The sequence below is a fragment of the Macaca fascicularis genome, chromosome 16 (genome assembly GCF_037993035.2).
Source record: "Macaca fascicularis isolate 582-1 chromosome 16, T2T-MFA8v1.1".
Taxonomy (NCBI): Eukaryota; Metazoa; Chordata; class Mammalia; order Primates; family Cercopithecidae; genus Macaca; species Macaca fascicularis.
In genome coordinates, this window is record NC_088390.1 from 44510948 (window position 1) to 44536812 (window position 25865).

A 25865-nucleotide genomic window follows, 5' to 3' on the forward strand; every position below is an offset into this window, starting at 1 on the left:
TATTTACTGAAGTGAAAAAAGTTGCAGAGCAATTACTTTAAGTAAAATTGTGAGGAAGAAACCCCTGTATAGTGTTGTACGTGTCAGCATCTTGTGTGGTAGCCTCATCTTCTCTGGGCTGGGGCCGGTTCTAGAGTGGAGGATGCCATTGTTGACCTCAGGACTGGGGGCCCACTTGGGCAGAACTGCATCGGGGGCTATGGTGGGGCCTTGAGCTCTGGGCTCCACAGGTAGAGTTTTGCAGGGGTGTTCAATGAACTCAGTTATTTACAAACCACACCCAGGCCCATCTGCCCCTTCCCAAGACACTAACTGGGTCTCGAACCATGTGACTGATGTAGACCCATTCCCTGCCCAGCCTAGGAGTTGAGCTTGTCCTGTGCTCAGTCTTCCCAGAAGGACATGCCAGGTTTGTGTGTACCTGGGAACATGCATGCCCATAGCCTTCATCTGTAGTAGGTCAAGACGTGATGGGCTGGAAGCAAGAGGAGAAGATTTGGCCTCTGACCTGTCAGGCTCAGAATACAAGGGCCCTCCAGGTTGTAGCACCCTGACTGGGGGAGCAATTTTACCACCCCTTTGACTCAGCCAGACCCTCTCTCACCAGAGTCCACTCTCTTCCCCCAACAGGCTGTTTGACTGGCTGGTATCAGTGATCAACAGCAGCATCTGTGCAGACACCGACTCATGGACCACTTTCATAGGTAGCAAGGGCTCACTGTGCTGGGAGCACTCCAGAAAAAGAGCAATAAAGCTCTGGATGGAGAGGCAGGAGCACTGGATCCACTGTGTGACTCTGGGCAGCTCCTTTCCCTTTTTTGTATCCGTGTCTCCTCTTGCATCTGCCTGCCAGCATAGGGCAAGATCTCTGCTCTCCTGCACCCGCATCTGAGCAGTCCATAACTCTCCAGACAGGCTCAACAGTGCCTTATCTGAAAGAGCCCTTTTTCTCCCCAGAGACCCAGCTTTAATTGCAGGAGAGTAGTGGGGGATGGAGGAAAGAGCTGAATTAGAGGGACTTTGGAGGCTGGCACAGTGGCTCACATCTGTAATCCCAACATTTTGGGAGGCCAAAGCAGGAGGATCACTGGAGGCCAGAAGTTGGAGACCAGCCTGGGCAATATAGCAAGACCCCGTCTCAGAAGAGTTAGCCAGGCATGGTGCTACATGCTTGTAGTCCCAGCTACTCAGGAGACCGAGGTGGGAGGATCACTTTAGCCTAAGAGTTTAAGGCTTCTGTGAGCTGTGATGACACCACTGCACTCCAGCCTGGGCAACAGAGCAAGACCCTATCTCAGGGGAAAAAAAAAGAAGGGACTTAGAGGACATGACTGAGGGAGGTCAACACGGTTATAACTCTAGGTGGGACAGTCAGTTATAGGACGAAATAAAGCTTAAAGGTACCAGTGCAGTTTGCTCATGGAATGGTTGAATTCTAGGCACCAAATTGGCTGGTGAGACCAATGCCCTCCAAACTAGATTTAACACAAAATGTTGCCTGGAACCTGGTTTCCTCACAGGAGGTGCCTATCAGAACCAGAAAATTCAGACTCAAAAATGGGCCCAATGCTCTGGGCTGTCTTCACACTTCATTTGGGTTTCCTGCCTGCTCTGAGTTCTACAGGGGAATGGGGTGGAGATGGGAGCCACCTTGGGTAGAGCATGGGGAAGGTATGTTCTGCCCACCACGGATGTCATGCTCACTCAGCCTCATGCCCAGGCTGCCAAGTATAAGGCATTGGCAGGGGCCCAGGCACCCTGGGTTCCTTGGTCCCCTATCCGCCATCTGCTCCTTGCAGTGGCCCCATGGGTTCTCTGCCATCCTCCCAGGCCTGCTGGATGTGTATGGATTTGAGTCATTTCCTGACAACAGTCTGGAACAGTTGTGCATCAACTACGCCAATGAGAAGCTGCAGCAGCACTTTGTGACTCACTACCTAAGGGCCCAGCAGGTGAGGGATGGGGTGAGCAGGGGGCAGGTCCTTCTTTTGGATCCTCAATCCCTTCCTGACCTTCCAGCCCCAGTCCAGGTTCTGATTAGAAGCCTTTTGTTCCTTCTTATTTTATTTTTAACTGATTAATAATAATTGCACATACGGAGTACAATGTAATGTTTTGATATACTTTTGTTTATTTGATGCTGTTCTGGAATATGCTGTGGTACCGAGGCCAGCCGTGGGTGGCTCCTCAGGACATCAGACCACAGCTGCCTTCTCCCACCCCATCCCACCTTGTTCTTTAGGAGGAATATGCAGTTGAGGGCCTGGAGTGGTCATTCGTCAACTACCAGGACAACCAGGCCTGTTTGGATCTCATTGAGGGGAGCCCCATCAGCATCTGCTCCCTCATAAATGAGGTGGGGAGGTCAGCTAACGAGCCAAGCACCAGAGTTGGCCTTTGGGTTTTCTGGAGCCTTCGTGATTATCCTGTTACCTCTCTGTGCCTCTCTCCTCCCAGTTTGCCAAATAGATCTGCTAACTGCTATATTTCCTCCCTGGTAGGGACACTATGATGCCTGTGTGATGTCTGCTGTCATGGGGGCCACAGGGTGGGGACAGTGAGGGTTGTGGTGAGACACTGTCGTTTTGGTGGCTGACCCCTTGTTCCCATCCCACAGGAATGCCGCCTCAATAGACCAAGCAGCGCAGCCCAGCTCCAGACACGCATTGAGACTGCCCTAGCAGGTAGCCCCTGCCTGGGCCACAATAAGCTCAGCCGAGAGCCCAGCTTCATTGTGGTGCATTATGCGGGGCCTGTGCGGTACCACACAGCAGGCCTGGTGGAGAAAAACAAGGTACGGGCTGGGCCGTGCCCTGTGGGGCCTGTGAAAAACGAGATGCTGGGTCTTTGCTATGCAGACATAGTAGTTTCCCGTCGTGAGTCCTTTCTCTCCTGAACCTCCTCCCAGAATCCAGAATCACCATCTTGGGCCCACCTGCCTGAGGTCTCCACTAATCAAGCATGACCTTCCTGGAGATCACCCTTGTTAGACTGGGTCTCCAGGTCTCTGGTCGTCCCGGGGACCTTCTCTTGGACTTGGGCCCTGTCCTACCTGGAAGCCCTGTCATCTGCGGCTTGGGTGGGCAGTGGATGGCTCTGGACAGAAGCTCCACCTGCCCTCACCTGCTGCTCTTGCCATTTCTCAACAGGACCCTGTCCCACCTGAGCTGACCAGGCTCCTGCAGCAATCCCAGGACCCCCTGCTCATGGGGCTGTTTCCTACTAACCCCAAAGAGAAGACCCAGGAGGAACCCTCTGGCCAGAGCAGGAACCCTGTGTTGACCGTGGTATCCAAGTTCAAGGTGGGTCTAATGTGCTGATGGGAGGTGCTTGCTTCACTCTGCAGTCTCACGAATATTTATTGAGCACCTGCCAGGATCGGTGCTGTTTGCTGGGGAGCAGTGACAAGTCAAGTAGATGTGGTCCCAGTTCCCTGGAGTTTATACTTCAGTGTGGAAGACAGAAACAGTAGACAAATAGGCTATCAGGTATATGATGGGAAGCCTAGGGGCCCGTGGGGGCACTATGCAGCCTCTCACCCTCTGCCAGTGGGGTGCTCATGGGCAGAGGATCAGCTACATGAGCTTCTTTGACCTGGCTCATCCCCAGCTATCTAGCTTCCTGCTCTAACCCTACCCTCGCTCACTTCTCTCACATTGTCTGCTTTCTACCGCTCCTCAGCCCTTGCATGTACCACCCCACCTTCCTGGGATACTCTTGACCACTGCCCCATCAGCTCCACCTCACTCCCATCCTCCACGCCCCTTTTCCTAGTTTAGTCCTTCTCATCCTTCAGACTTTAGCTCTATCACCACCTCCTTGAGGAGGCACACAGAAAACCAGGTTTGATTAGCACCTTCCTACCCAGCCTCAGACACACCCCCAAGGGTGTTCATCCAACATGTGTGGCCCATTGGACTGAGCTCTGACATGGCAGCAGGCAGCCTGTGGCACAGCCTGCAGCACACAGGATGAGCTGAATGATAACAGTTGTTGCTGAATGAATGGCAGGGAGTTTTGAGATCGTTCTTTCCTAAGAAGATTGCTCTGGGGAGAAGCGGGGAGGGGAAGGAGGAAGAGATTGGATTCAGGGAGACCAGTCAGGGAGGGTCACAGGTTTAGAAGCGTCCCTGAAGACAGAGGTGAGGAGCATGGGAAGTCGGGAGAGGAATGTGCTTTGAGCCCGCTCATTGAGAGCCTGCAACAGTCATCCCTGCACAGGAGATTCCTGGTCTCAGGATCCTGAAAGTTCCAAGCCCACTGGAGGCATTTGATGTAGTTACTAACCAGAGCCCAGCTGATGGCCCTGGGCAACCCCTCTCCCTGCCTAACCCCATGGTCTCTCATCTGCAGGCCTCACTGGAGCAGCTTCTACAGGTCCTACACAGCACCACGCCCCATTACATTCGCTGCATCAAGCCCAACAGCCAGGGCCAGGCACAGACCTTCGTCCAAGAGGAGGTAATTAACACCGGGCCAAAGCTGCTTTGCACCAAGCCCCATCTGGCCAAGGCCCTGGAGAGATGCAGGGCAGGACATCTGCTCCAAATGGAGTGAACAAAGGTGGTCCCTCCAGGCAGGCCTGACATGAGAGAGGACCCATATCCCTTGCTGTGGCAGGGCAAGCATGTATGGTTGTGTAGTCTGTGCATGGTAGCCTAGCCAGGAGGCAAGTTCCAGTGCATCTTGTTCTTCAAGCCTTGTACCCTGATGAGAGACTGAAGCTGCATAGAGGAATGGGTGTCTCTTGTGATAAGCTGAAAGTCTGCAGCACCATACAGTCCCCATACAGTGTAGCTGTTTCTCACTGGAGGTATCGTTTTTTTCTTTTTCTTTTTCTTTTTCTTTTTTTGGTTTTTTGACACCGAGCCTCACTCTGTCACCCAGGCTGGAGTGCAGTGGTACAGTCTCAGCTCACTGCAACTTCCACCTCCCGAGTTCAAGTGATTCTCCTGCCTCGGTCTCCCAAATAGCTGGGATTACAGGTACACATCACCACACCCGGCTAAATTTTGTCTTTTTAGTAGAGATGGGGTTTCACCACGTTAGCCAGGCTGGTCTCGAACTCCTGACCTCAGGTCATTTGCCTGCCTCAGCCTCCCACAGTGCTAGGATTACAGGCGTGAGCCACTGCACTCAGCTGGTATTAGTTTTTTCTAATCTAACAAAAGCATTCTAGCCAGCAACTGCCCTTTTCTTGGGGTTCCAGGTTCTGAGGGATGTGGATAAGGGGTGAATGCTGGGCCCTGCTGAAGGTGTGGCCTGGTAGGTGTGGCCTTTGGGTTTGTAGCCAGGACAGCTTAGCTCTGTGGTAAAGACCTGGGTTCAGGTCATAGAAGAATCTTTTTTTTTTTTTTTTTTTGAGATGGAGTCTTGCTCTGTCGCCCAGGCTAGAGTGCAGTGGCCAGATCTTAGCTCACTGCAAGCTCCACCTCCCCGGGTTCACGCCATTCTCCTGCCTCAGCCTCCCAAGTAGCTGGGACTACAGGCGCCCGCCACCTCGCTCGGCTAGTTTTTTGTATTTTTTAGTAGAGACGGGGTTTCACCAGGTTAGCCAGGATGGTCTCGATCTCCTGACCTCGTGATCCGCCCGTCTCGGCCTCCCAAAGTGCTGGGATTACAGGCTTGAGCCACCGCGCCTGGCGAAGAATCTTTATAGTATAATCTTCCCTGCCTCTCAGCTGTGAACCACCCTCTAATGCCTGCAAACAATGAAAACAATCCAAACTGGAAATTTGCCTGGGCTGGGCTGTGTAGTAGTGAGACTACACTGAGGGCAGGGTGAGACAGAGACAGGACAGCACTTGCCTCAGTTGTATCAGAAGCCACACATTGAATGAGGGGGACTTGGGACCACCAGGACCCTTCCTTGCAGGGAGATTTGTTTTCAAGGTCCCTCGATTAGCCAAGCCTTGGGAGAGCCTGCAGCTCAGCACTGGCCAGGGCCTAAGAAGGGCTGAGAGGAATGGCATTTCTGGCCTGCTGGCCCCGTGCTGCAGGTGCCTATCCTGTCTCCCCACCCTTGCAGGTCCTGAGCCAGCTGGAGGCCTGTGGCCTCGTGGAGACCATCCATATCAGTGCTGCTGGCTTCCCCATCCGGTGAGTGGGCTCGATCACGGCACAGCGCAGGGCCAGTGCAGAGTGGCGCTCGGGACTCTCATGGGGCAAGAGCCTGCACAACAGAAAGTGAGATGTGAAGATGAAGAGAAAGAGGCTGGTCTGTAAAAGTCAACCGGGAACTAGGGAGCAGCATCCATTCATTTATCCATTTACTTATTGTGCACTATTTTGTACCCGCTGATGACTGTGACGAAGCCACATTGGTACAATGTTGGGGACAGAAGCCAGACTCAGGAGGGCTGACAAACAATTGGGAGGAAGTGCAGATATCAGATGCCATCAGCTGTTTGAGAAGTGTTGCCTTGATGGGTAGCAGGGAGATCTGGGGAAAGCAGAGGAGACTGTGGGGTCGGAGAGGTCAGAGGGGAGATGTGGCCAAGCATGTCTGCATCATAGGAGTGGTCCAGTAGTTTGGGGAGAGGCCTGTCAGCCCCTTTGAAGGGAGGCAGCCCACAGATCCCCTACTAACACAAGAGATGCTTTGTGTTGGTAGACCAAGGCAGCAGGGAGAGCCCATTTTAAATGGTCTTTATGGGCTTCCGACCAAGTGATCTTAGAAATTGCTCCAAAACCACATTCACATTCAGTGGGGATACTCAGGGAGGGCAGCACCATGCTGTTTTGTTGAGCAGATTAAATAGAATAACTTCCGTTTAGCCCTGAGCCATGTACCTGGCTCACAGATGAAGTAATTCTCTCCTTCTGCCTGCTTTGGCTTCCAGGATCTCTCACCAAAACTTTGTAGAACGATACAAGTTACTGAGAAGGCTTCGTCCGCACACATCCTCTGGCCCCCACAGCCCATATCCTGCCAAAGGGCTCCCTGGTGAGTGGGACCCATGTGTTAGTCATTTGTGCAACCACAGTTTACTGAGCATCTACCCTGTGCCCTGTCTCAGGGCTAGGGGCTGGGGCTTACTGGTGAATAAAACACAGCACTGGTTTTGGTTCAGTGGGGGAAACAGATTCAAAAAAGACAAATAGTATGGAAAGTGGAAAGGCAGAGCTATGAGCAGGATGCTTTGGGTGGTGCTGGGGAGTTGTGAATTGGGGAAGGCTTCCTGGAGGAGGCAGTATCTGGGAATAAATTGGATTAGCCAGGTGATGGGTGGTCCACATGACAGATGTAATCTGAACAAAAGCCCGGAGGCTTGAGGCAGCAGTGTGGGTATGAGGAATTCTGCCCGATCTGTGTTGCTGGTTCATTGAGGCAGAGAACTGGGGCAGGTGAGGCTGGAGTGGCAGGTAGGGCTCCATCAAGGAATCTGGACTTTATTCTCTGGGCACATGAGCAGGCACTGCAGGGGAGGGAGCAAATGACTCTATCAGCCTCACACTTTCTGGAGCCCACTCTGGGGGTGCCATGGAGGGCTGTGGGAGTGAGGCTGCAAAGTTGCCCTGGTAGAGAGAAACAAGAAATGTGGGCACAGTCAGGAAATGTTTGTTCGAAGAAACTGGTCAGTCTTGGTAGGGGCTTGACTAGAATGTAGAGGGAGAGGAAAAGAGTAAATTAACTTAGCCTGGGCAGTAGGGAAAAGCAAGAGGAAGAGAGGTTCAGGGAGGCTCAAGAGCCTGGGCGTGGGTGACTTGTCCATTGCAGAAGTCTGCAAGGCACTTGGGCAGGCTTTAGTCTCGAGGGAAAGAGCTGGAGGCCCTCATATGGGGGTTGTTAGCATGCAGATAAAACTGAGGCTGTGGGAGCCACGGGACCCAGACACAGGCAGAGGGAGAACAGGCCAAGGACAGGCTGCCGGGGGGCCCCACCTCGGCAGGACCCCAGCCCAGCACCACTGCCCCTCCCACCCAGCCTTACCCTGGGCCTCTCACAGCCACGGGGGCAATCCTGCTTTGTTTCCTCCCCTCCTGGGCAGTTTTCACTTTCCTTTCACCCTTTCTCCTTTCTTCTCCCTCTCCATGCTGTCCTGTTCCATGTCTCTTGCCCAAAGCCCTTCTGGCCCCTGGTTGATTTTGCTGCTGTTTCTCATCTGTGGTGTCTCCTTTGGCAGCCTCTGTCTCCAGAGAGGCACTGGGCAGCTAAGGTGGTCAGAGTCCTCAGGTAAATCCTCCCTCTCCAAGAGTAAGCCCTGTGAGCTGCGGGAGGGCAGGCAGTGGGACGCGGGACCTTTTCAGGGCTGGGATTTTTTAAAATTTATTTTTTAATTTATTCTTTTTATTTGCAATAGAAGATTCCCAAACTAAGGGCTGGGAGTGCATCTCCCTTTTCCCATACATGGTGGGGAGTGAGGGGTTGGGGCTGAGGGAGTGGCCTAGCTGCCCTGTTTGGCCCTCAGGATGTGCATTTGTGGCCTTGGAAACAAATGCTGGCTGAGCAGCCTGGGAATCCAAGCTTGGAAGGAGTCACCCTTCCAGGTGTCAGGTACCCTTTGCCAGCCTGCCCAAAGGGACTCACGGCAGTAGAGGTTGTAGGACACCCCAGGACACACAGGCGCAAGTGGGTATTCCAAGGCTCCACGGAACAGCCAGTGCCCTGAGGGACAATAGAGGGGCTGTTGGTGGCTTCCTCCAAAAGAACAAGGAAAAAATGGCTAGAGCCAAGAACAGCAGGAAAGAGACCTGTAGAGTGCTAGGGAGGCCAAAGCCAGTTTCTTCAGGCCACAGAGGCATGCAGAGACGACCATGCACTGATAGGGTCATCTCCCTCCCCCAGAATGGTGTCCACACAGCGAGGAAGCCATGCTTGAACCTCTCATCCAGGACATTCTCCACACTCTGCCGGTCCTAACTCAGGCAGCAGCCACACCTGGTGACTCGGCTGAGGCCATGCCAGCCCCCATGCACTGTGGCAGGACCAAGGTGTTCATTACTGATTCCATGGTGAGCTGGTTTGGGGGTGAGGAGGTTACAGAGGCCAGCTGTGTGCTCTCCTCAGCAGGATGGGGCAGAGGGAGAAGAGGCTGCCCTCAGTGGATGCCTTTTCTCCCAGCTGGAGCTTCTGGAATGCGGGCGTGCCCAGGTGCTGGAGCAGTGTGCCCGCTGCATCCAGGGTGGCTGGAGGCGACACCGGCACCGAGAGCAGGCGCGGCAGCGGCGAGCCGCCATGCTCATCCAGGCAGGTAGGTGGGCAGGTCACCTGTCAGCACTGCACACAGACTCCACAGGATGTTGGTTTCCTTTGAAACATGGCTCGTCGAGTCCCCATCTCCTGAAGCTATGTCCCAGCCTGAAGAGATGGATGGCACGTCCCTGTGGTGTGCTGGGATTCAGATTCCCTATCCCTCTCACCCATAATGTCTCTCCAGTTCAATGGAAACCAAGTCACTCCATAAACAAAGGTACTCTGGAAGAAGTGGAGGCTAAACGTCGTCTTTAATTCCTCTTTCTCAGACCCTGACAGCTGTTTAGGCCAACTTTTTTTTCCCTTTATGACAACTCAAACCATTACCTGCTGGGCTCTAGGGCTTAAATGAATTTAAGGAGAAGGTAAAAACCAAAAGGAGTTCATCAAATGAAAAGATGTATTAACCACCATGTTCATAGTGGTCTTTTTTTTTTTTTTTTTTTTTTTTTTTTGAGACGGAGTCTCACTCTGTCGCCCAGGCTGGAGTGCAGTGGCCGGATCTCAGCTCACTGCAAGCTCCGCCTCCCGGGTTCACGCCATTCTCCTGCCTCAGCCTCCTGAGTAGCTGGGACTACAGGCGCCCACCACCTCGCCCGGCTAGTTTTTTGTATTTTTTTAGTAGAGACGGGGTTTCACCGTGTTAGCCAGGATGGTCTCGATCTCCCGACCTCGTGATCCGCCCGTCTCGGCCTCCCAAAGTGCTGGGATTACAGGCTTGAGCCACCGTGCCCGGCATAGTGGTCTTATTTTGAAAAGGAAAAGTGTTAGAAAGAACCCAAATATCTAACAGTGGTGATGTCATAGCCAAATGAGGGACTGGACTGTCCCTATGATGCAACTAAGTGTTTTTGAAGACTATTATAAATTTAATGGAGAACCACTTCCAAAATGATATTCATACCTAGATGCCAAACTACATATTTAGGGTGATGCCATCCTTGTAAGGTGTGTTTCTGTGTGTGTAGGCATTAAAAAATTGTATAAGGAAGCTGGGCACAATAGTTCGCTCTTGTAATCCCAGCACTTTGGGAGGCTGAGGTGGGAGTATCACTTGAGCCCAGGAATTTGAGACCAGCCTGGGCAACATGGGGAGGCCTCATCTCTACAAAAAAAAAAAAAAAAAAAAAAAAAAAAAAAATGGCTGGACGTGGAGGCTCACACCTGTAATCCCAGCACTTTGGCAGTCCAAGGCAAGGAGATCATTTGAGGTCAGGAGTTTGAGACCAGCCTGGCCAACATGGCAAAACCCTGTATCTACTAAAAATACAAAAATTAGCTAAGTGTGGTAGTACACACCTGTAATCCTAGCTACTCAGGAGGCTGAGGCAGGAGAATCACCTCACCCCAGGAGGCAGAGGTTGCAGTGAGCTGAGATTGCACCATTGCACTCCAGCCTGGGTGACAGAGCAAGACTCTGTCTCAAAAAAAATAAAATAACAATTAACTGTGCCTGGTGGCACGTGCCCTGGTCCCAGTTACTCCAGAGGCTGAGGCAAGAGGATCGCTTGAGCCTGGAAGATTGAAGCTACGGCCTTACTGAGGCTACAATAAGCTGTTCGTGCCACTGCACTCCAGCCTGGGCAAGACCCTGTCTCAAAAAAAAAAAAAAAAAGAATATGCTGAAATTGTAGAGAAGGGAATAAAAATTACCACCATCTATTAATTATATCAGTGTTTGGGTATATGGTGATGTGAGATCAGGGATGTATAAAGCGACCAAATTCAACTGAGGATTTAAAAAAAAAAAAAAAAGCCAATTTTTAAAGGCACAGACAATCCAGACCCCTCCCATTCCCTGGGTGCTGACCTGGACCAAGCCTGAGACGGGAAGTGACTGCTGGACCCTCAGCCAGTCCAGGCTCCCCAGTGCCCCTTCACTGTATTGTGTAGGTGTATCCAAGTGTGTGGGCAGTGTAAGGAATGTTTAAAAGCCAATTTTGCCTTATGTACTGACTTCAGAACGTTATCTGTAGCACAAGGTAGTCATTTATTGAAAAAAAAAAACATATTTGAAAGTTTGACAGCAACTGTGGTGCTGCTGCAGCCAGGTCACTGACAGCTCTAACGGCTCCTTTATTATCTCTCCTGTTTCTGGGCGAACCTCTTAGCCATTCGTTCCTGGTTAACTCGGAAACACATCCAGAGGCTCCATGCAGCTGCCACAGTCATCAAGCACGCGTGGCAGAAGTGGAGAGTAAGTAAGACCCAAGAAGTCGGGGTGGGCAGTGGATCAGTTTTAGGGACCAGATGGACCCAAGTGGGAATGCTGGCTCTGCCACTGTAATGCAGGTGGCCTTGGGCAGGTTGTTCACATGTGAGCCTCATATTCCTTGTGTATGCGGTGGGCACAGTAACACCGACCCTGCAGGGTGGTTATGAAGGTAGAGTGGTGTAAACAACTCTGGGAATATACCAAACTCTGGAATGTACACTTTAGAAGACTGGGTTTTATGGCATATCAGTTATATCTCAATGGGCTATTTTTTTGTTTTCAAGTAGCATATGTAAGGCCTAAGCACAGTTGCCTGGGGTGTATAGACTTGTGCCATATGGAACCAGTTTGGTTCAGGGCAGCCAGCTGTTCACAACCAGGTGCCTTCAGTTCACCTTGTTAACATGATTTGTTAAAGATAGTTTTGATTTCCATTTTCTGCTAAGAGGGCTAGATAAATCTAAAGCTATAAAGGGATGTTTGCTTTTTAAGATCAGAATGGCCTACCTTGCTGCTAAAGAACTGGATGGTGTGGAAGAAAAACACTTCTCTCAAGCTCCCTGTTCCTTGAGCACCTCGCCGCTGCAGACAAGGTTCCTGGAGGCAATAATCCGCCTCTGGCCCCTGGGACTGGTCCTGGCCAATACAGCAATGGGTGTAAGCAGCTTTCAGAGGAAATTAGTGGTCTGGGCCTGCCTCCACCTCCCCAGGGGCAGCCCCAGTAGCTACTCTGTCCAGACAGCACAACAAGACCAGGCTGGTGTCACATCCATCCGAGCACTGCCTCAGGTACGTTGTATGTGATGGCCATGACAGCTTTGTTCCTGAGAACAGTAGGACCAAAGCCTACAAGTTCACAGTGGGAGTGGGACTGAGGCTGGGACAAGATCCGTCCCTGGCCGGGCGCGGTGGCTCAAGCCTATAATCCCAGCACTTTGGGAGGCTGAGACGGGCGGATCACAAGGTCAGGAGATCGAGACCATCCTGGCTAACACGGTGAAACCCCGTCTCTACGAAAAAATACAAAAAACCTAGCTGGGCGAGGTGGCGGGCACCTGTAGTCCCAGCTACTCGGGAGGCTGAGGCAGGAGAATGGTGTAAACCCGGGAGGCGGAGCTTGCAGTGAGCAGAGATCCGGCCACTGCACTCCAGCCTGGGCGACAAAGCAAGACTCCGTCTCAAAAAAAAAAAAGACCCCTCCCTAATCCTACTGGGTAAACCAGAGGCCTACACGTCCCAACCAACTGCAGGTTTGGATTATTTACTTTGTTATAACTGGGAATCTTCCAGAGCCCTTTATCTTTCTAAAAAGTGCTTCTAATTATTTCAGCATCACTAAATCTCTTAGTCCCATTTCCAAATGCAGTGCTGCGTTTCTAGCAAGCTCCCAGCTGATGCTGATGCTCCATGAACCACACTGAGAACCAAGGCTCTAGATGAGTCAGGAACAGGAGGTGGTTAAAGTTCGGTTTAAGGCCTGGAGTGGTGGCTCACACCTGTAATCTCAGCACTTTGGGAAGCCGAGGCAGGTGGATCACCTGAGGTCAGGAGTTCAAGGCCAGCCTGGCCAACATGGTGAAACCCTGTCTCTACTAAAAATACGAAAATTAGTTGGGTGTAGTGGCAGGCGCCTGTAGTCCCAGCTACTCGGGAAGCTGAGGCATGAGAATTGCTTGAACCTGGGAGGCAGAGATTGCAGTGAGCCAAGATTATGCCACTGCACTCCAGCCTGTCGGACAAGAGTCCGTGTAAAAAAAAAAAAAAAAGTTTGACTTAGGGTAATAATAGGTCAGTTACAGAAAAGAGGAAAAATTCATGAGACGGAGCAAAAAAGAAACTACCCAAGACTTGAGAGCAAATAATCTAGTTAGTCCCACATCACAACTTCGGTTGTGATCAGTTGGTTACCTCAAATGGCACTGGATTTGGCACCATGTTTTCCTCTAACTGTATTGCTTGGTTTTTCTCCTTTTCTAGCTGAGGAAATGACAGGCAGGGTCAGTGGTCCAAGTTCTCTGTGGGTCTTTTTTCATGTTAATTTTTTGAGATGGAGTCTCACTCTGTTGCCCAGGATGGAGTGCAGTGGGTTTAAGTGATTCTCCTGCCTCAGCGTCCCGAATAGCTGGGACTACAGGGCATGTGCCACCACACCTGGCTGTATTTTTTTTGTGTTTTTAATAGAGACAGGGTTTCGCCATATTGGCCAGGCTGGTCTCAAACTCCTGACTTCAAGCGGTCCGCCTGCCTTGCCCTCCCAAAGTGCTGGGATTGCAGGTGTGAGCCACCGTGCCCAGCTGTTTGCATCCAGGGAAAAGTCAGCCAGCACACTCAGGAAGTCAGTGTCACTCAGGGCTTTGTGAGTCACCCCAGTAAGCCAGGCCTCATAGAAATAAAGTGGCCGAGGAAAGGTGAAAGTGTGTTGCACTGGGAGGTAGAACTCCAGGGTCTGGGTCCTGGTTCTGCCCCATTCACTGGATGATCTTGGCTAAGACACATTTTCTCAGAGTCTGTCTATAAAATGGGCTAATACTCAACCTACTGCATGGAGTCACAGCAAGGAGTAAGTGAAATGACAAGGCAGAAGGAAACGCCGAATTTTCCATTCAGAGGAATTACTATAGGCCTTAATCTGAATGAAATCTCCCATGAAAACACACAGGCCTGCTAAACAGAAGGGTAAATGTTTTGTTCTTCCGGCTTTAAGCAGTCATAGGAATGTGACAGACATTCCTCTTAGGGAGCGCCTCCTAGGGTTTCCTCATCTGTCTCACACTGAGTGGATGTAACGCTATTTTAATCCTGCTGTGGCCCCCAATTACTAGTACTTGTCCATACCTCCTTGCATTTCTAGCATCTGCTGTGTGGGGTTCTGTTAGGCTTTGGCATTCCCAGGAACTGGGGCTAAAGCTGCAGCTCTCTCTCCCCTCTAGGGATCGATAAAGTTTCACTGCAGAAAGTCTCCACTGCGCTATGCTGACATCTGCCCTGAACCTTCGCCCTACAGCGTTACAGGCTTTAATCAGATTCTGCTGGAAAGACACAGGTTGATCCACATGTGACCTCTTCTGCCTTCACTGGGCTGGGTGATCCTTGGTGCCTTTGTTTCCACAAGGCCTTTTCCTGCCAGCTGCCTTGCCAAAGACATTTAATCAGCACACAGCTGCCAGACTGTTCCCACAGTGCTCCAAATGCACATGAACAACAGTAACGGCTCCAGCCTTCAAGCCAGGGCCCCATGCCCAGTGCATCAGTGGGCCTGGGGCTCCAGGCTACATCAAGCACGGATGGTGTCAGGGCTGGTAGTTAGCAAACCAGGGTTAAGAAACATCAGGGCCACGTTTCACTACCTTCACAGATCATGCATTCACATTCCAGCAGCAGTCATGACTGACTGTCACTACAGTGGGGACCCCAGTTCCACATAAGCAATTTTGGAAGAAAACAACCAAAGTTGGCCTAAAATTGGCGCTGGAATTTGGGCTGGGGAAAATTTTGTGGTTATTTCCTTTAAAAAGGAACAAAACTTTAGTATTTAATAAGTTGATTTATTTAATGTAATTTCAAACAATTATGAATAATGCAATGTACAGTAGAATCACATCCTGATTTTATTTAGTAACACTGACCAAGTTTAACTCCATATGAAGTGTAAAGCTTGATACCATTTATGTCTGTCAACTGTACCAAAAGTAAAACATTTAAAAACAACCATCTGAATGTCAAGTTTTTTCTCCATAAAGGACTTGCCACCTTAAGGGCCCCACGTCTGCCTGAAACATGAGCCACATCAATGCCGGTAAAGGCCTGTATAACCTAGTCTGCATCCTGGAAACCTCTTCTGCCTGGGGCCCCCCACGCTAGCTGGTCTCCTGAGAGAGGGAGCAGGCAGGTTCTGGGAGTCAAGCACACGTTTGAGCAAGCAGCACAATAATCCATCTTAAGAATCCTCATTCTGGGATGGCTCCACAATTCCTAAACAGCAGTCTGCAAACTCCACAAACAAGGGCTCTTGCATGTAGGCTCTCATGAGCTTTGCTTTGTCTTCCCCCTGATCGAGGTTGACCATCAACTGCCTGAGGTGTGGATTGAGCAATAAGCTTCTTAATGTTGCAGATTTCCCTAAAAATTAACAAGAAAAAAAGCCAATCTGAGTTCAAGTGGGAAAACATGGAGATGGCTGAAAAGTGAAGAAATATTTCAAGTGTAATAAAACTTAGCCAGGCGTGGTGGCTCCTGTCTGTAATACCAGCAATTAGGGAGGTCAAGGTGGGCAAAATCGCTTGAGCTCAGAAGTTCAAGACCAGCCTGGGCAACATGGCGAGATACCACCTCTATAAAATGAAAGGTGAGATCAGCATATCAAACTATTTCCACATTAAAAGCAGTAACAGATACTAGTTCTTGGTATCTTTGTAAATATTGTAACTTCGTGCCACTTCAGCTAAGAAAAAAATGCTTTATCAGCACAATCAAAAAGCTAATAATAGCATTAAGCTGCTGGCATGATTTCCTTCTAGCCATACAAGTTGCCAGTGGTGAAGACAGCTATACGAAATACTCTGATGTCTAGGCATGTGATTCGGCGTGCAGCAGGACCAGTAGCAGGGAACCAACAATAATACCTGCATGGTACTTTACAGTCTATAAAATTGTTCACACCTATTACTAGCTCAGCTCCAAACTCAGTCTAATCATAACCATGAGACTAAGTGCAAAGCATAACCTTTTAACATGATTCTGTGACATGGGAAGAATGAAATTAACACACCATACACATGTAACAATGTTTTAAGGATTGAATAAGCAGTGCTTGCTACAAAAATGGCAATACCTGTTTCCCCTTAAATCATGTGATAACCTGTTTGAGTTAAAGGCTGGACTATGAACTGAGCACTGGGGATCTGGGAATACAGGTCCCTGCTGTACAAATCGGTATGTGAGAGATAAATTACCATAAAATGTAACAGTGATTTATTACTAGTAAGTCCAAGTTGCTATGGGAAACCAAAAAAGTGCCTAATTCTGAAAGAGACACAAAAGGTCAAGAAAAGCTTAGCTGAGCAAAGCAAACTTGAAACAAGCCTTGAAGGAGGAGCAAAATTTTGCCAACCTGCAAGACCAGCAGGATTCCAGGCAGAAGGAATGGTGTGGGCAGGCTGGGAGGTGTGACACCCTTATGTTTACAGAATTATGTTGCTAGATAGTAAGGGCCCTGCATGCCATACTTATTCAAGGATTTAATAACTTTAAAAAAAATCACAATCCTTATAACACAGTAAATGTATCTCAACCACTGACAAACAAGCACAGCACAGACTTACCTAAATTCTTTAAATTCTGCAAAGAAACTCTGTCTTCTTCCTCATCACTATTGAGAAAATCAGCTATAGAGTCATCATCATCTAAGGAATACAAAACAGTCAATGGCTCATGACTAAAAAGGAGGCCTGGGCACCAGATTTTAACAACTACTTCAACAGGATAAAAATGTATGCACACACATGTAATAGTGATAGGGGTATTCAAGCAGGTACAGACAAAAATCCTCTTCTCCGGAGTTTGTGACTATACTAACACTCCTTTTTTTTTTTTTTTTTTTTTTTGAGACGGAGTCTCGCTCTGCCGCCCAGGCTGGAGTGCAGTGGCCGGATCTCAGCTCACTGCAAGCTCCGCCTCCCGGGTTTTTACGCCATTCTCCTGCCTCAGCCTCCCCAGTAGCTGGGACTACAGGCGCCCGCCACCTCGCCCGGCTAGTTTTTTTTTAATTTTTTAGTAGAGACGGGGTTTCACCATGTTAGCCAGGATGGTCTCGATCTCCCGACCTCGTGATCCGCCCGTCTCGGCCTCCCAAAGTGCTGGGATTACAGGCTTGAGCCACCGCGCCCGGCCCTAACACTCCTTTTTTAGAAGAGGGAGGCTAAGTGAAAGAATTGGTGATTTTAACAAATGCACCCTAGTGTTCACATCCTTACTTGTATATGTGGTCCTGTGGTCTTTAGGCTTAGACCCTGGCTGTCTAATAACTTATTACCCATCCCCACCTCTACTTGGCTCCAACCCTGTGATGGGCCAATTAACTGGATGCTCTGTAAAAAACAGTCAAGCAGAATCTCCTGTGCTTTCAGCATGGGCAGAAACTGCTGGCATTGCCTGAACCCAACCTGGAAATTTCTCAAAGGGCAAAAATGGGCCATGCCTTTGGAGTGAATGTTCAATACCTCTTTGGTGGCACCAGAGGGGCTGCTTTCAGAGCCTGGCATGGTGCATGACACCCAGGAGGTATTAAAGAACATTTAGATGGCTGGACAGATAGGTCGACAGCCCACTACTGCTATGAGCTCTGAACCCCCAGCAGCAGCGAGATGATCTAGGACAAAGAAAGCCTCCTGCCTGGGCTGAGCTCAGGTGAACTGACAGCCCCAGCCAGATTCATGGAGGGAGACCAGCAGCTGTGGGCTAGAGAAGGCTCCTGCCAGCAGGACCCACCACAAACCCCCAAACCACAGCCATGGCCTTTCTCATCTCTGTCTTCTGCCCATTTTTCTTCTCCTGAATACTGCTTTCAGGCTGTTGCCTCAACATCACCCATGATGACATAGCCCCACTCCTGATGCTCAGGGCTAAGAAAGCTGTTGTTTCCCAACGAAGCTCTTGTTCTGGATTCCCTGACCAGCTCCAGTCTCCCCTTTTCCTTCCTTTCAACTTTTTCTATGTGAAGTCCCTTGTAGATTTGTTTGAAGTCAACCAACCCACCTTTGTTTTCCACAGGCTTTATGGTTTTGGTAGGAAGAGCTGATCTTATTTTTTTCTCAACAGGACGAGCTTCAGGGTTGCACTGTTCTGAAAAAGACACAAATCCCAGGCCCACATTACCTCCATTTCAGCAACAAGGCTGCACCTCCCCACCAAGCTAGCATCTAGGTAGGAAGCAAGTGTCGGGTAAGGGATGTGGGTGGGTGCCCAGGAATGTGAAAGAAGTGAGAGATCAAAGCAAGAGGGAGGTTAAGGAAAATTGCCAGCAGGCTGAGAAAGCAGGGCTCATTCATGCACCCCAAGAACTTGTCCCCATCCTCCCTACCCTGCCGAATCTTACAAGATTCTCACCACAATTAACTGGGGTGTTTGAAATAGCTGCTATAAACCAGATACCAGATGGGATAAAACTAGAGAAAAAACAACCAAAGAACTTACAAAGTCAACAGAAGGCCAGCTGTGCTGGCTCACATCTGTAATCCTAACACTCGGAGGCCAAGGTGGGAGGATCACTTGAGCCCAGGAGTTTGAGACCAGCCTGGGCAACCTAGCAAGACTATGCCTCTACAAAAAATAAAAAAAATCATCCAAGCATGGTGGTGCATGCATGTGGTCTCAGCTACCTGGGAGGCTAGGCAGGGAGATCACTTAAGCCCAGTATGTCAAGGCTGCAGTGAGCTGTGATTGTGCCACTGCACTCCAGCCTGGGTGACAGAGAATCAACAGAGCATGAAGTCACAGGAAAGGATTCTGAGGACATAAAGGCAGGACCAGATTGTAGAGACTTAAAATGTAGATTTGACAATATGCTACGGAAAGGTTCTGGTCAGGTAGGTGGCAGTTACAACAGCTGCCAGTGACTGAGTGCCAAGCACTGTGCCAGGTACACAGTGAGATACATAGTGGCTCAATGAACCTTTAGAAAGCCCCCATGACATGGAGACTATTAATTCCACTTACAGATGAAAGGATTAAATTTTCTTGTAATAAACTTGTCCATTGGTGTCCACAGCTAGTAAGTAGCAGAGGCAGATTTTAGAATCCAGGTCTAACTTTACAGCTGTGCTATACGTGTAAGGAACACACCAGGAGGGACTGGAGAAGAGGTGAATTTTCTGAGTTGTACCTGATCCCAAAATACATTTGTGTCTAAGGGGCTCAAAAAGAGGCTGGAGCTAAAGATTTGCATGTCAGCAAGAAAAAAAAAAAAATTTTTTGAAGTAAAAGAGAGACCACCTACCTAGGAATAAAAGTCAAGGACCAAATTTCAAGGGAGAGATCTAGCAAAAGGGAGGACTGGGCACAGTGGTTCCTGCCTGTAATCCCAGCAATTTGGGAGGTCGAGGCAGGAGGACTGCTTAAGCTCAGGAGTCTAAGACCAGCCTGGGCAAGACACTGAGATCCTATCTCTACGAAAAATAGATAAAGTTTGTCTCCATTACTCAGGAGGCTAAGGTGGGAAGGCCACTTGGGCCCAAGAGGCCAAGGGTGCAATGAGCTGTGATCACGCCACTGCACTCCATCCTGGGCAAAAGAGCAAGACCCTGTCTCAAAAAGAAGAAACAAGGAGAATCTACAGCTATGCCACCCGGCATGCACCCTATCTCATCTGACCTCAGAGGCTAGAACAGGGTCAGGCCTGGTTAGGACTTCAAAGGGAGAAAGGGAGGAAAGAATACCACAGAGCGGTATCTTCCCAGCCTCCAAAGGAGAATATCAAGAAAGAAAAAGCCAAACACAGCAGATATTCATAGGAATCAAGAAAGATGACAGGCTAGACACGGGTAGCTCACGTCTGTAATCCCAACGCTTTGGGAGGCCAAAGTGGAAGGATCACTTGAGCCCAGGAATTCAAGACTAGCCCAGGCAATACAGTAAGACTTCATCTCCATAAAAATTAAAATTAAAAATAAATAAGCCAGGCATGGTGGCGCATGCCTGTAGTCCCAACTACTTGGGAGGCTGAGGTAGGAGGATTGCCTGTGCCCAGGAAGTCAAGGCTATAGTGAGCACCACTGCACTCCAGCCTGGGTGACAGAGCAAGACTGTTGCAAAAAAATAAAAATAAAAAGACAAATGAAAAGTGTACAACAGATGTGGCTATTAGAAATTTCTGATAAAAAATTATTCTTTATTAAATACTTTAACACTGCCTATAGCAGCAACAAAGGCAAAATTAATGTAAATATCCACCAATAAGAAAAATAAATATTAAAATGACCATACTACCCAAAGTAATCTACAGAGTCAATACAATCCCTATCAAAATACCAATGACACTGTTCACAGAAACTAAAAAAAAAAAATTCTAAAATAAATATGGAACCACAGAAGATCCCCAAGAGCCAAAGCAATCCTGAGCAAACAGAACAAGGCTGGAGGCATCACCACTACTTGGCCTCGAAATATACTACAAAGCTATAATATCTAAAACAGCATGGTACTAGCATAAAAATAGACACATAGATCAATGGAACAGAATAGAGAACCCAGATATAAATTCACACATTTACAGACAACTGACTTTTCACAAAGGCACCAAGACCATATACTGGGAAAAAAGCACTCTTCAATAAATGGTACTGGAAAAATAGGATACCTGTAAGGATAACCATATGCAGAAGAATGAAACTAGATCCTTATCTGTCACCATATATAAACATCAAAATGGATTAAAGACCTAAATGTAAGACCTGAAACTATGAAACTACTACAAGAAAACACAAGGGAAATGCTTCAGGACTTTGGTCTAGGCAAAGATCTTATGAATAAAATCTCAAAAACACAGGCAACAAAAGCAAAACTAGGCAAACGGAATTCTATTACACAAAAAAGCTTCTGTACAACAAAGGAAACAACAGAGTGAAGAGACAACCTATAGGATGGGAGAAAATATTTGCAAAATATTCACTTGACAAACGGTTAATATCTAGAATACACAAGGAGCTCAACAGCAAAAAAAAAAAAAAAAAAATTTAAGTGGACAAATCGGCCGGGCGTGGTGGCTCACACCTGTAATCCCAGCCCTTTGGGAGGCCAAGGCAGGTCAATCACCTGAGGTCAAGCGTTCAAGACCAGCCTGGCCAACATGGTGAAACCTCGTCTCTACTAAAAATACAAAAATCAGCCAGGAATAGTGGCAGGCACCTGTAATCCCAGCTACTCTGGAGGCTGAGACAGGAGAATCGCCTGAACCCCGGGAAGCGGAGGTTGCAGTAAGCAGAAATTGTGCCACTGTACTCCAGCCTGAGCGCCAAGAGTGAGACTCCGTCTCAAAAAAAATAAAAATGGACAAATGGCCCGAACAGATACTTCTCAAAAGACGACATACAAATGGCCAACAAGTACATGAAAAAATGTTCAATATCACTAATCATTAGGGACATGCAAGTCAAGACCACAATGAGATATCATCTCACCAAAGTAAGAATGGCTATTATCAAAAAGAAAAAAAATAACATGTTGGCAAAGATGTGGAGAAAAGGGAACTCCTATACACTGCACTGTTACTGGGAATGTAAATTGGTATAGTCATTATGGAAAACAGCATGGAGGTTCCTAAAAAAACTACGAATAGAACTACCATATGATCCAGAAATCCCACTACTGCGTATATATCCAAAGGAAATCAAATCAGTCCGCCGAAGAGATACCTGCACTCCCGTGTTTACTGCTAGTCCCAACAGTCAAGACATGGAATCAACCTAAGGATCCACCAACAGATGGATAAAGAAATGTGGTACGTATACACACTGGATATTAGCCATAAAAAACCATGAAATCCTGTCACTTGCAGCAACGTGGATAAGACCAGATGACATCGTGTTAAGTGAAATAAGCCAGGCACAGAAAGATGTTCTTGTTAACATGTGGATGCTAAGCAAGTTGATTTCACAGAAGTAGAGAGTAGAATAGTGGTAACTAGAGGCTGGAAAGAGTAGAGGGTAGGGGGCTAGGGAGAAGTTGGCTAATCGATATAAAATTACAGCCAGATAGGAGGAGTAAGTTCTAGTGTTACACAGCACCTTAGTGTGACCATGCTGGCAGCAATTTATACTTTCAAATAGCTGAAGAGAGGATTGTGAATGTTCCCAACATGAAGAAATAATGATTATTTGGGGTGATGAACATGCTAACTACCCTATTTGATCCTTACACATTGTATACAGGTATTGAAATATCACATTGTAACTCATATTGTGTGCAATTATGTGTCAACTAAAAACAAATATTAAAAAGAAAAATCTACCAATAGGAAGCTTTATATAAATAATGGTCGTATCAACTATATAATGAGTCCTTTAAATCAGTGAGCTAGAACTTGTATGCACTAGTTTTTGTTTTTAATTTTTTTAATTTTTACTTTTTTTGAGACGGAGTCTCACTCTGTTGCCCAGCATGGAGTGCAGTGATGCAGTCTCGGCTCACTGCAACCTTCGTCTCCATGGTTTAAGCAATTCTCCTGCCTCCGTCTCTTGAGTAGCTGGGATCACAGGCGCGCGCCTCCACACCCAGCTCATTTTTGTTTTAGTAGAGATGTGGTTTCATCATGTTGGCCAGGCTGGTGTCAAACTCCTGACCTCAGGTGATCCACCCACCTTGGCCTCCCAAAGTGCTGGGATTACAGGCGTGAGCCATTGCGCTCGGCCTGTATGCACTACGTTTTGAAAAGTGCCCAACATATAAAATCAAATGAGGATGTTGAGTACAGTCTCACTGCTGAGATTCTAAAAGCTAAAAAAAAAGTTCGATATATTGGTACAAGAGTGGAAATAAGCTGAAAGAATCTACGTCAAACTTTTTTTTTTTTTTTTTTTTGAGACAGAGTCTTGCTGTCTCCCAGTCTGGAATGCAGTGGTGCGATCTTGGCTCACTGCAGCCTTCTCCTTGCGGGCTCAAGCGATCTTCCCACCTCTGCCTCCTGAGTAGCTGGGACCACTGGCGCAGACCGCCAGCCTGGCTTTTTTTGTTTGTTTATACAGACAGGGTTTCACCATGTTGCCCAGGCTGGTCTCAAACTCCTGAGCTCAAGTGATCCGCACACCTCAGCCTCCCAAAGTGCTGGGATTATAGGCGTGACCCACCGCGCCCCGCCTACTCAGACTCAGTTTTCAGACTGAGTCTCGCTTTGTCGCCCAGGCTGGAGTGCAGTGGTGCAATCTCGGCTCACTGCAACCTCCACCTCCTGGGTTCAAGCGATTCTCCTGCCTCAGCCTCCTGAGTAGCTGGCGCGCGCCACCATGCCCGGCTAATTTTTGTATTTTTAGTAGAGACGCGTTTTCACCATGTTGGCCAGGCTGGTCTCGAACTCCTGGGCTCAGGTGATCCACCCGCCTTGGCCTCTCAAAGTGCTGGGATCACAGGCGTGAGCCACCGCGCCCGGCCAGGTCACTTCTTTTTAACGGTACAAAAATGTGTTCACATACACAGAACTTACTTGGTTCTTTTTTTCTCTTAACAAGTCAAGGACTTCTCCTTGTGTTGTACATGGACTTACCTCTTTGTTTCTAACAAGACATTATTTACACGAGTGAAAATATTGTTAAACTTGCGCAGTTTCAGCCAAAATGGTAAGGGGCTACACCAGAATACTGAGAAAGAAACTGCTAGGGTAGACCTCGGTGGGAAAAGCAATCGGTAACTATTTCTAAGTAAGAAGAGTAGCACGCAGAAGGAGGGGCGGGGTAGAAGAAAGGCTACTGACTGTTCAAAACCGTGAGAGCGATTACAGAGAGGGACAACAGAGGGAACTGTCCGACACACAGGGAGAGGCCTATGACACCAGGGACCAAGTCAGAGGAAGCGAGGTTCCTGCAGAACCCACGGAGACCCGAGGCGGAGAAAGAAGCGCAGCCCAAGGGTCCACGCCCCCAAGACGGAGGCTGGACGTGGGGGCTACCCCGCGCGAGGAGGGGGCCGAGGGCTGGCGGGGACGGGGACTCACCTTTGTGCTTCCGGAAGCAGGCTACAGAGCAGCTGTAACAACAGAAGCCACAGGCCGCGTCAGCCCCGAGGGCCCGCGGCCCCTCCAGCGGCCCGCCGGCTGCCGCCCGGCCTCCCGCCCTCCCGCCGTGGCCGGACACCCGCACCCCCAGACCCCGCGACCTCCCCGCTCACTAGGGCACGCGGCAGGCCGGACAGCGGTATTTGGGCTTCTCCAAGCAGATCACGCAGACGACGGTGCTACATCTGAGCGACGCCATGGTCTTAGTGAAGGAGAATGCTTCCCGCGCCGCCGCGCGCGCCTCTCACGCAGCCGCGCCCGCGTGCACGCCCCTTTTCCGTTTCCTAAACGAGGACCAATCAGCACTCAGCAGGCAGGCAAAAGCAATGGACCGATCCTGCTCACTGTTCCAGTCCTCGTAAGTAGAGCGTCGATATACTCGATGTGCATCTAGTAGCTGCTTCCCAGTTTTCCTTGATCACATCACAGCGTCGAAGAACTTGTGTAGCCCTGTCCCTGTCCCTGTGCGGCCGTGTGGCTTGGACCAAGTCATCGACACTGTCCAGGTGTGTTGCCCCGCATGTAAAAAAGAAAACAATGCATGGAAGTAAACGTCCTTTACTTTCTGGCTTGGACTTCCTGAATCTTGCAGGGACATTGGAGTTCGTCCGCCCATCTCATCTGCTTATTTTTGGCAAAGGACGAGTCCAGACACTGGGCGAACCAGAATCGGTTGGATCACGCAGTAGACAGGAACCTGCCCTTCCCAACCTAGGCCATTTTTCACTGGGGAAAGAAAGATGAGCCTGACCACTGGCAAATGTCTGAGCTCCAACTGTGAGCCCTTCAGTGCTGGGGACCCCCCGGGATCTTCTAATGAAGAAGTTGTCTCTGTCCTCTGGGAACTTAATGCTTAGAATGAAAGTAGGACAGGGAAACGGGGAGGAAAGAGACTCACTCTTAGAGTCCTGCCCTCGCTACCCTGCACCTGCACGCCCCTGAGAATGAGTGCTGCTTAAATTTTGCACTCTAGGCTCCTCACACCTCCCCCTAGTCCCGGAAGCTAATGACCAGGAAGCAGGCCAGTGACCACTGGCCCCAAGACGGGGATCCCAGACAGATGAGTCTGGACAGATGGGCTATGATGGGACTTGAATGCCACCACAAACTTTAGGTTTAGACAAAGTCATGTGTTTTTTTTTTGGTTTTTTTTTTTGGTTTTTTTTTAAGGAAATTTGCTTGCAGCTAGGCATGGCCCAGCCTTACCTTGGCTCCCATCCTACCTACACTGGGCCCTCCCAGGGCCATAAATTGCCCTCACCCCCAAGTGCCTCCTCTTCTGTGTTGGCTGTTCAGCCTTCAGGGTCCCTCTTCAATAAAGGTGTCTGCAGGGATGTATCTGCAAAATCCAAGGCGGTGGTTTGAACCTTGGCTCAACCCCCTCCCTGGCTGTGTGACCTGGCGGGGTTGGTTACCTGCTCTGAGTTCCCTTATCTATTAAAGTGGATGTTTGGGCCTACTTTCCTGAGCTGTTGTAAAGCAGAGAGGAGACCATGTGCAAAAAGTTTTGTAATCTGAAGTGCTACATGATATCTAGAAAGAGTCTTAACTCTCATGGATCTCCATCTGGACCGCATGAATGAAGGTCTCAGGCCCCAAGCCACACCCCTCCAAAACAGTTCTGCCATCTGCTTCTTGAGTGAGAAGTGAGTAATGATCCTTCCTTTGGGCGTGGCAACCCAGTCCAGTCCTCAGTG

The 25865-nt window shown here is 49.1% G+C and overlaps 2 protein-coding genes across 2 annotated transcripts in view; one reads left to right on the forward strand and one right to left on the reverse strand.

Moving 5' to 3' along the window:
- Positions 1-15119, forward strand: part of MYO19 (myosin XIX) — a 43250-nt gene extending 28131 nt beyond the window's left edge. The window contains 14 exon segments of the mRNA XM_015438397.4: positions 631-704; positions 1831-1952; positions 2243-2356; positions 2618-2794; positions 3150-3302; positions 4354-4461; positions 6029-6099; positions 6843-6946; positions 8789-8955; positions 9065-9194; positions 11308-11393; positions 11904-12200; positions 14342-14461; positions 14464-15119. Coding sequence (XP_015293883.3) covers positions 631-704; positions 1831-1952; positions 2243-2356; positions 2618-2794; positions 3150-3302; positions 4354-4461; positions 6029-6099; positions 6843-6946; positions 8789-8955; positions 9065-9194; positions 11308-11393; positions 11904-12200; positions 14342-14461; positions 14464-14619 — 1879 coding nt within the window. The 3' untranslated portion in view covers positions 14620-15119.
- ZNHIT3 (zinc finger HIT-type containing 3) lies at positions 14936-24418 on the reverse strand. The gene is made up of 5 exons (XM_005583916.4): positions 24282-24418; positions 24109-24140; positions 18165-18251; positions 16733-16813; positions 14936-15530 (listed from the first exon to the last, which is right to left on the reverse strand). The coding sequence occupies exons 1-5, from the start codon at positions 24365-24367 to the stop codon at positions 15349-15351; spliced, it is 468 nt and encodes a 155-aa protein (XP_005583973.1). The 5' UTR covers positions 24368-24418; the 3' UTR covers positions 14936-15348.
- Between the last annotated feature and the right edge of the window lie 1447 nt (positions 24419-25865).

Coding starts and splice junctions, on each gene's coding strand:
- ZNHIT3 (XM_005583916.4), bottom strand. CDS start 24,367: ATGGCGTCGCTCAGATGTAGCACCGTCGTCTGCGTGATCTGCTTGGAG. Junction 18,252..24,108: donor CTGCTTCCGGAAGCACAAAG/GTGAGTCCCCGT, acceptor TGTCTTTTTCAG/AACAGTGCAACCCTGAAGCT. Junction 16,814..18,164: donor AAAGCCTGTGGAAAACAAAG/GTGGGTTGGTTG, acceptor TGTATTCCTTAG/ATGATGATGACTCTATAGCT.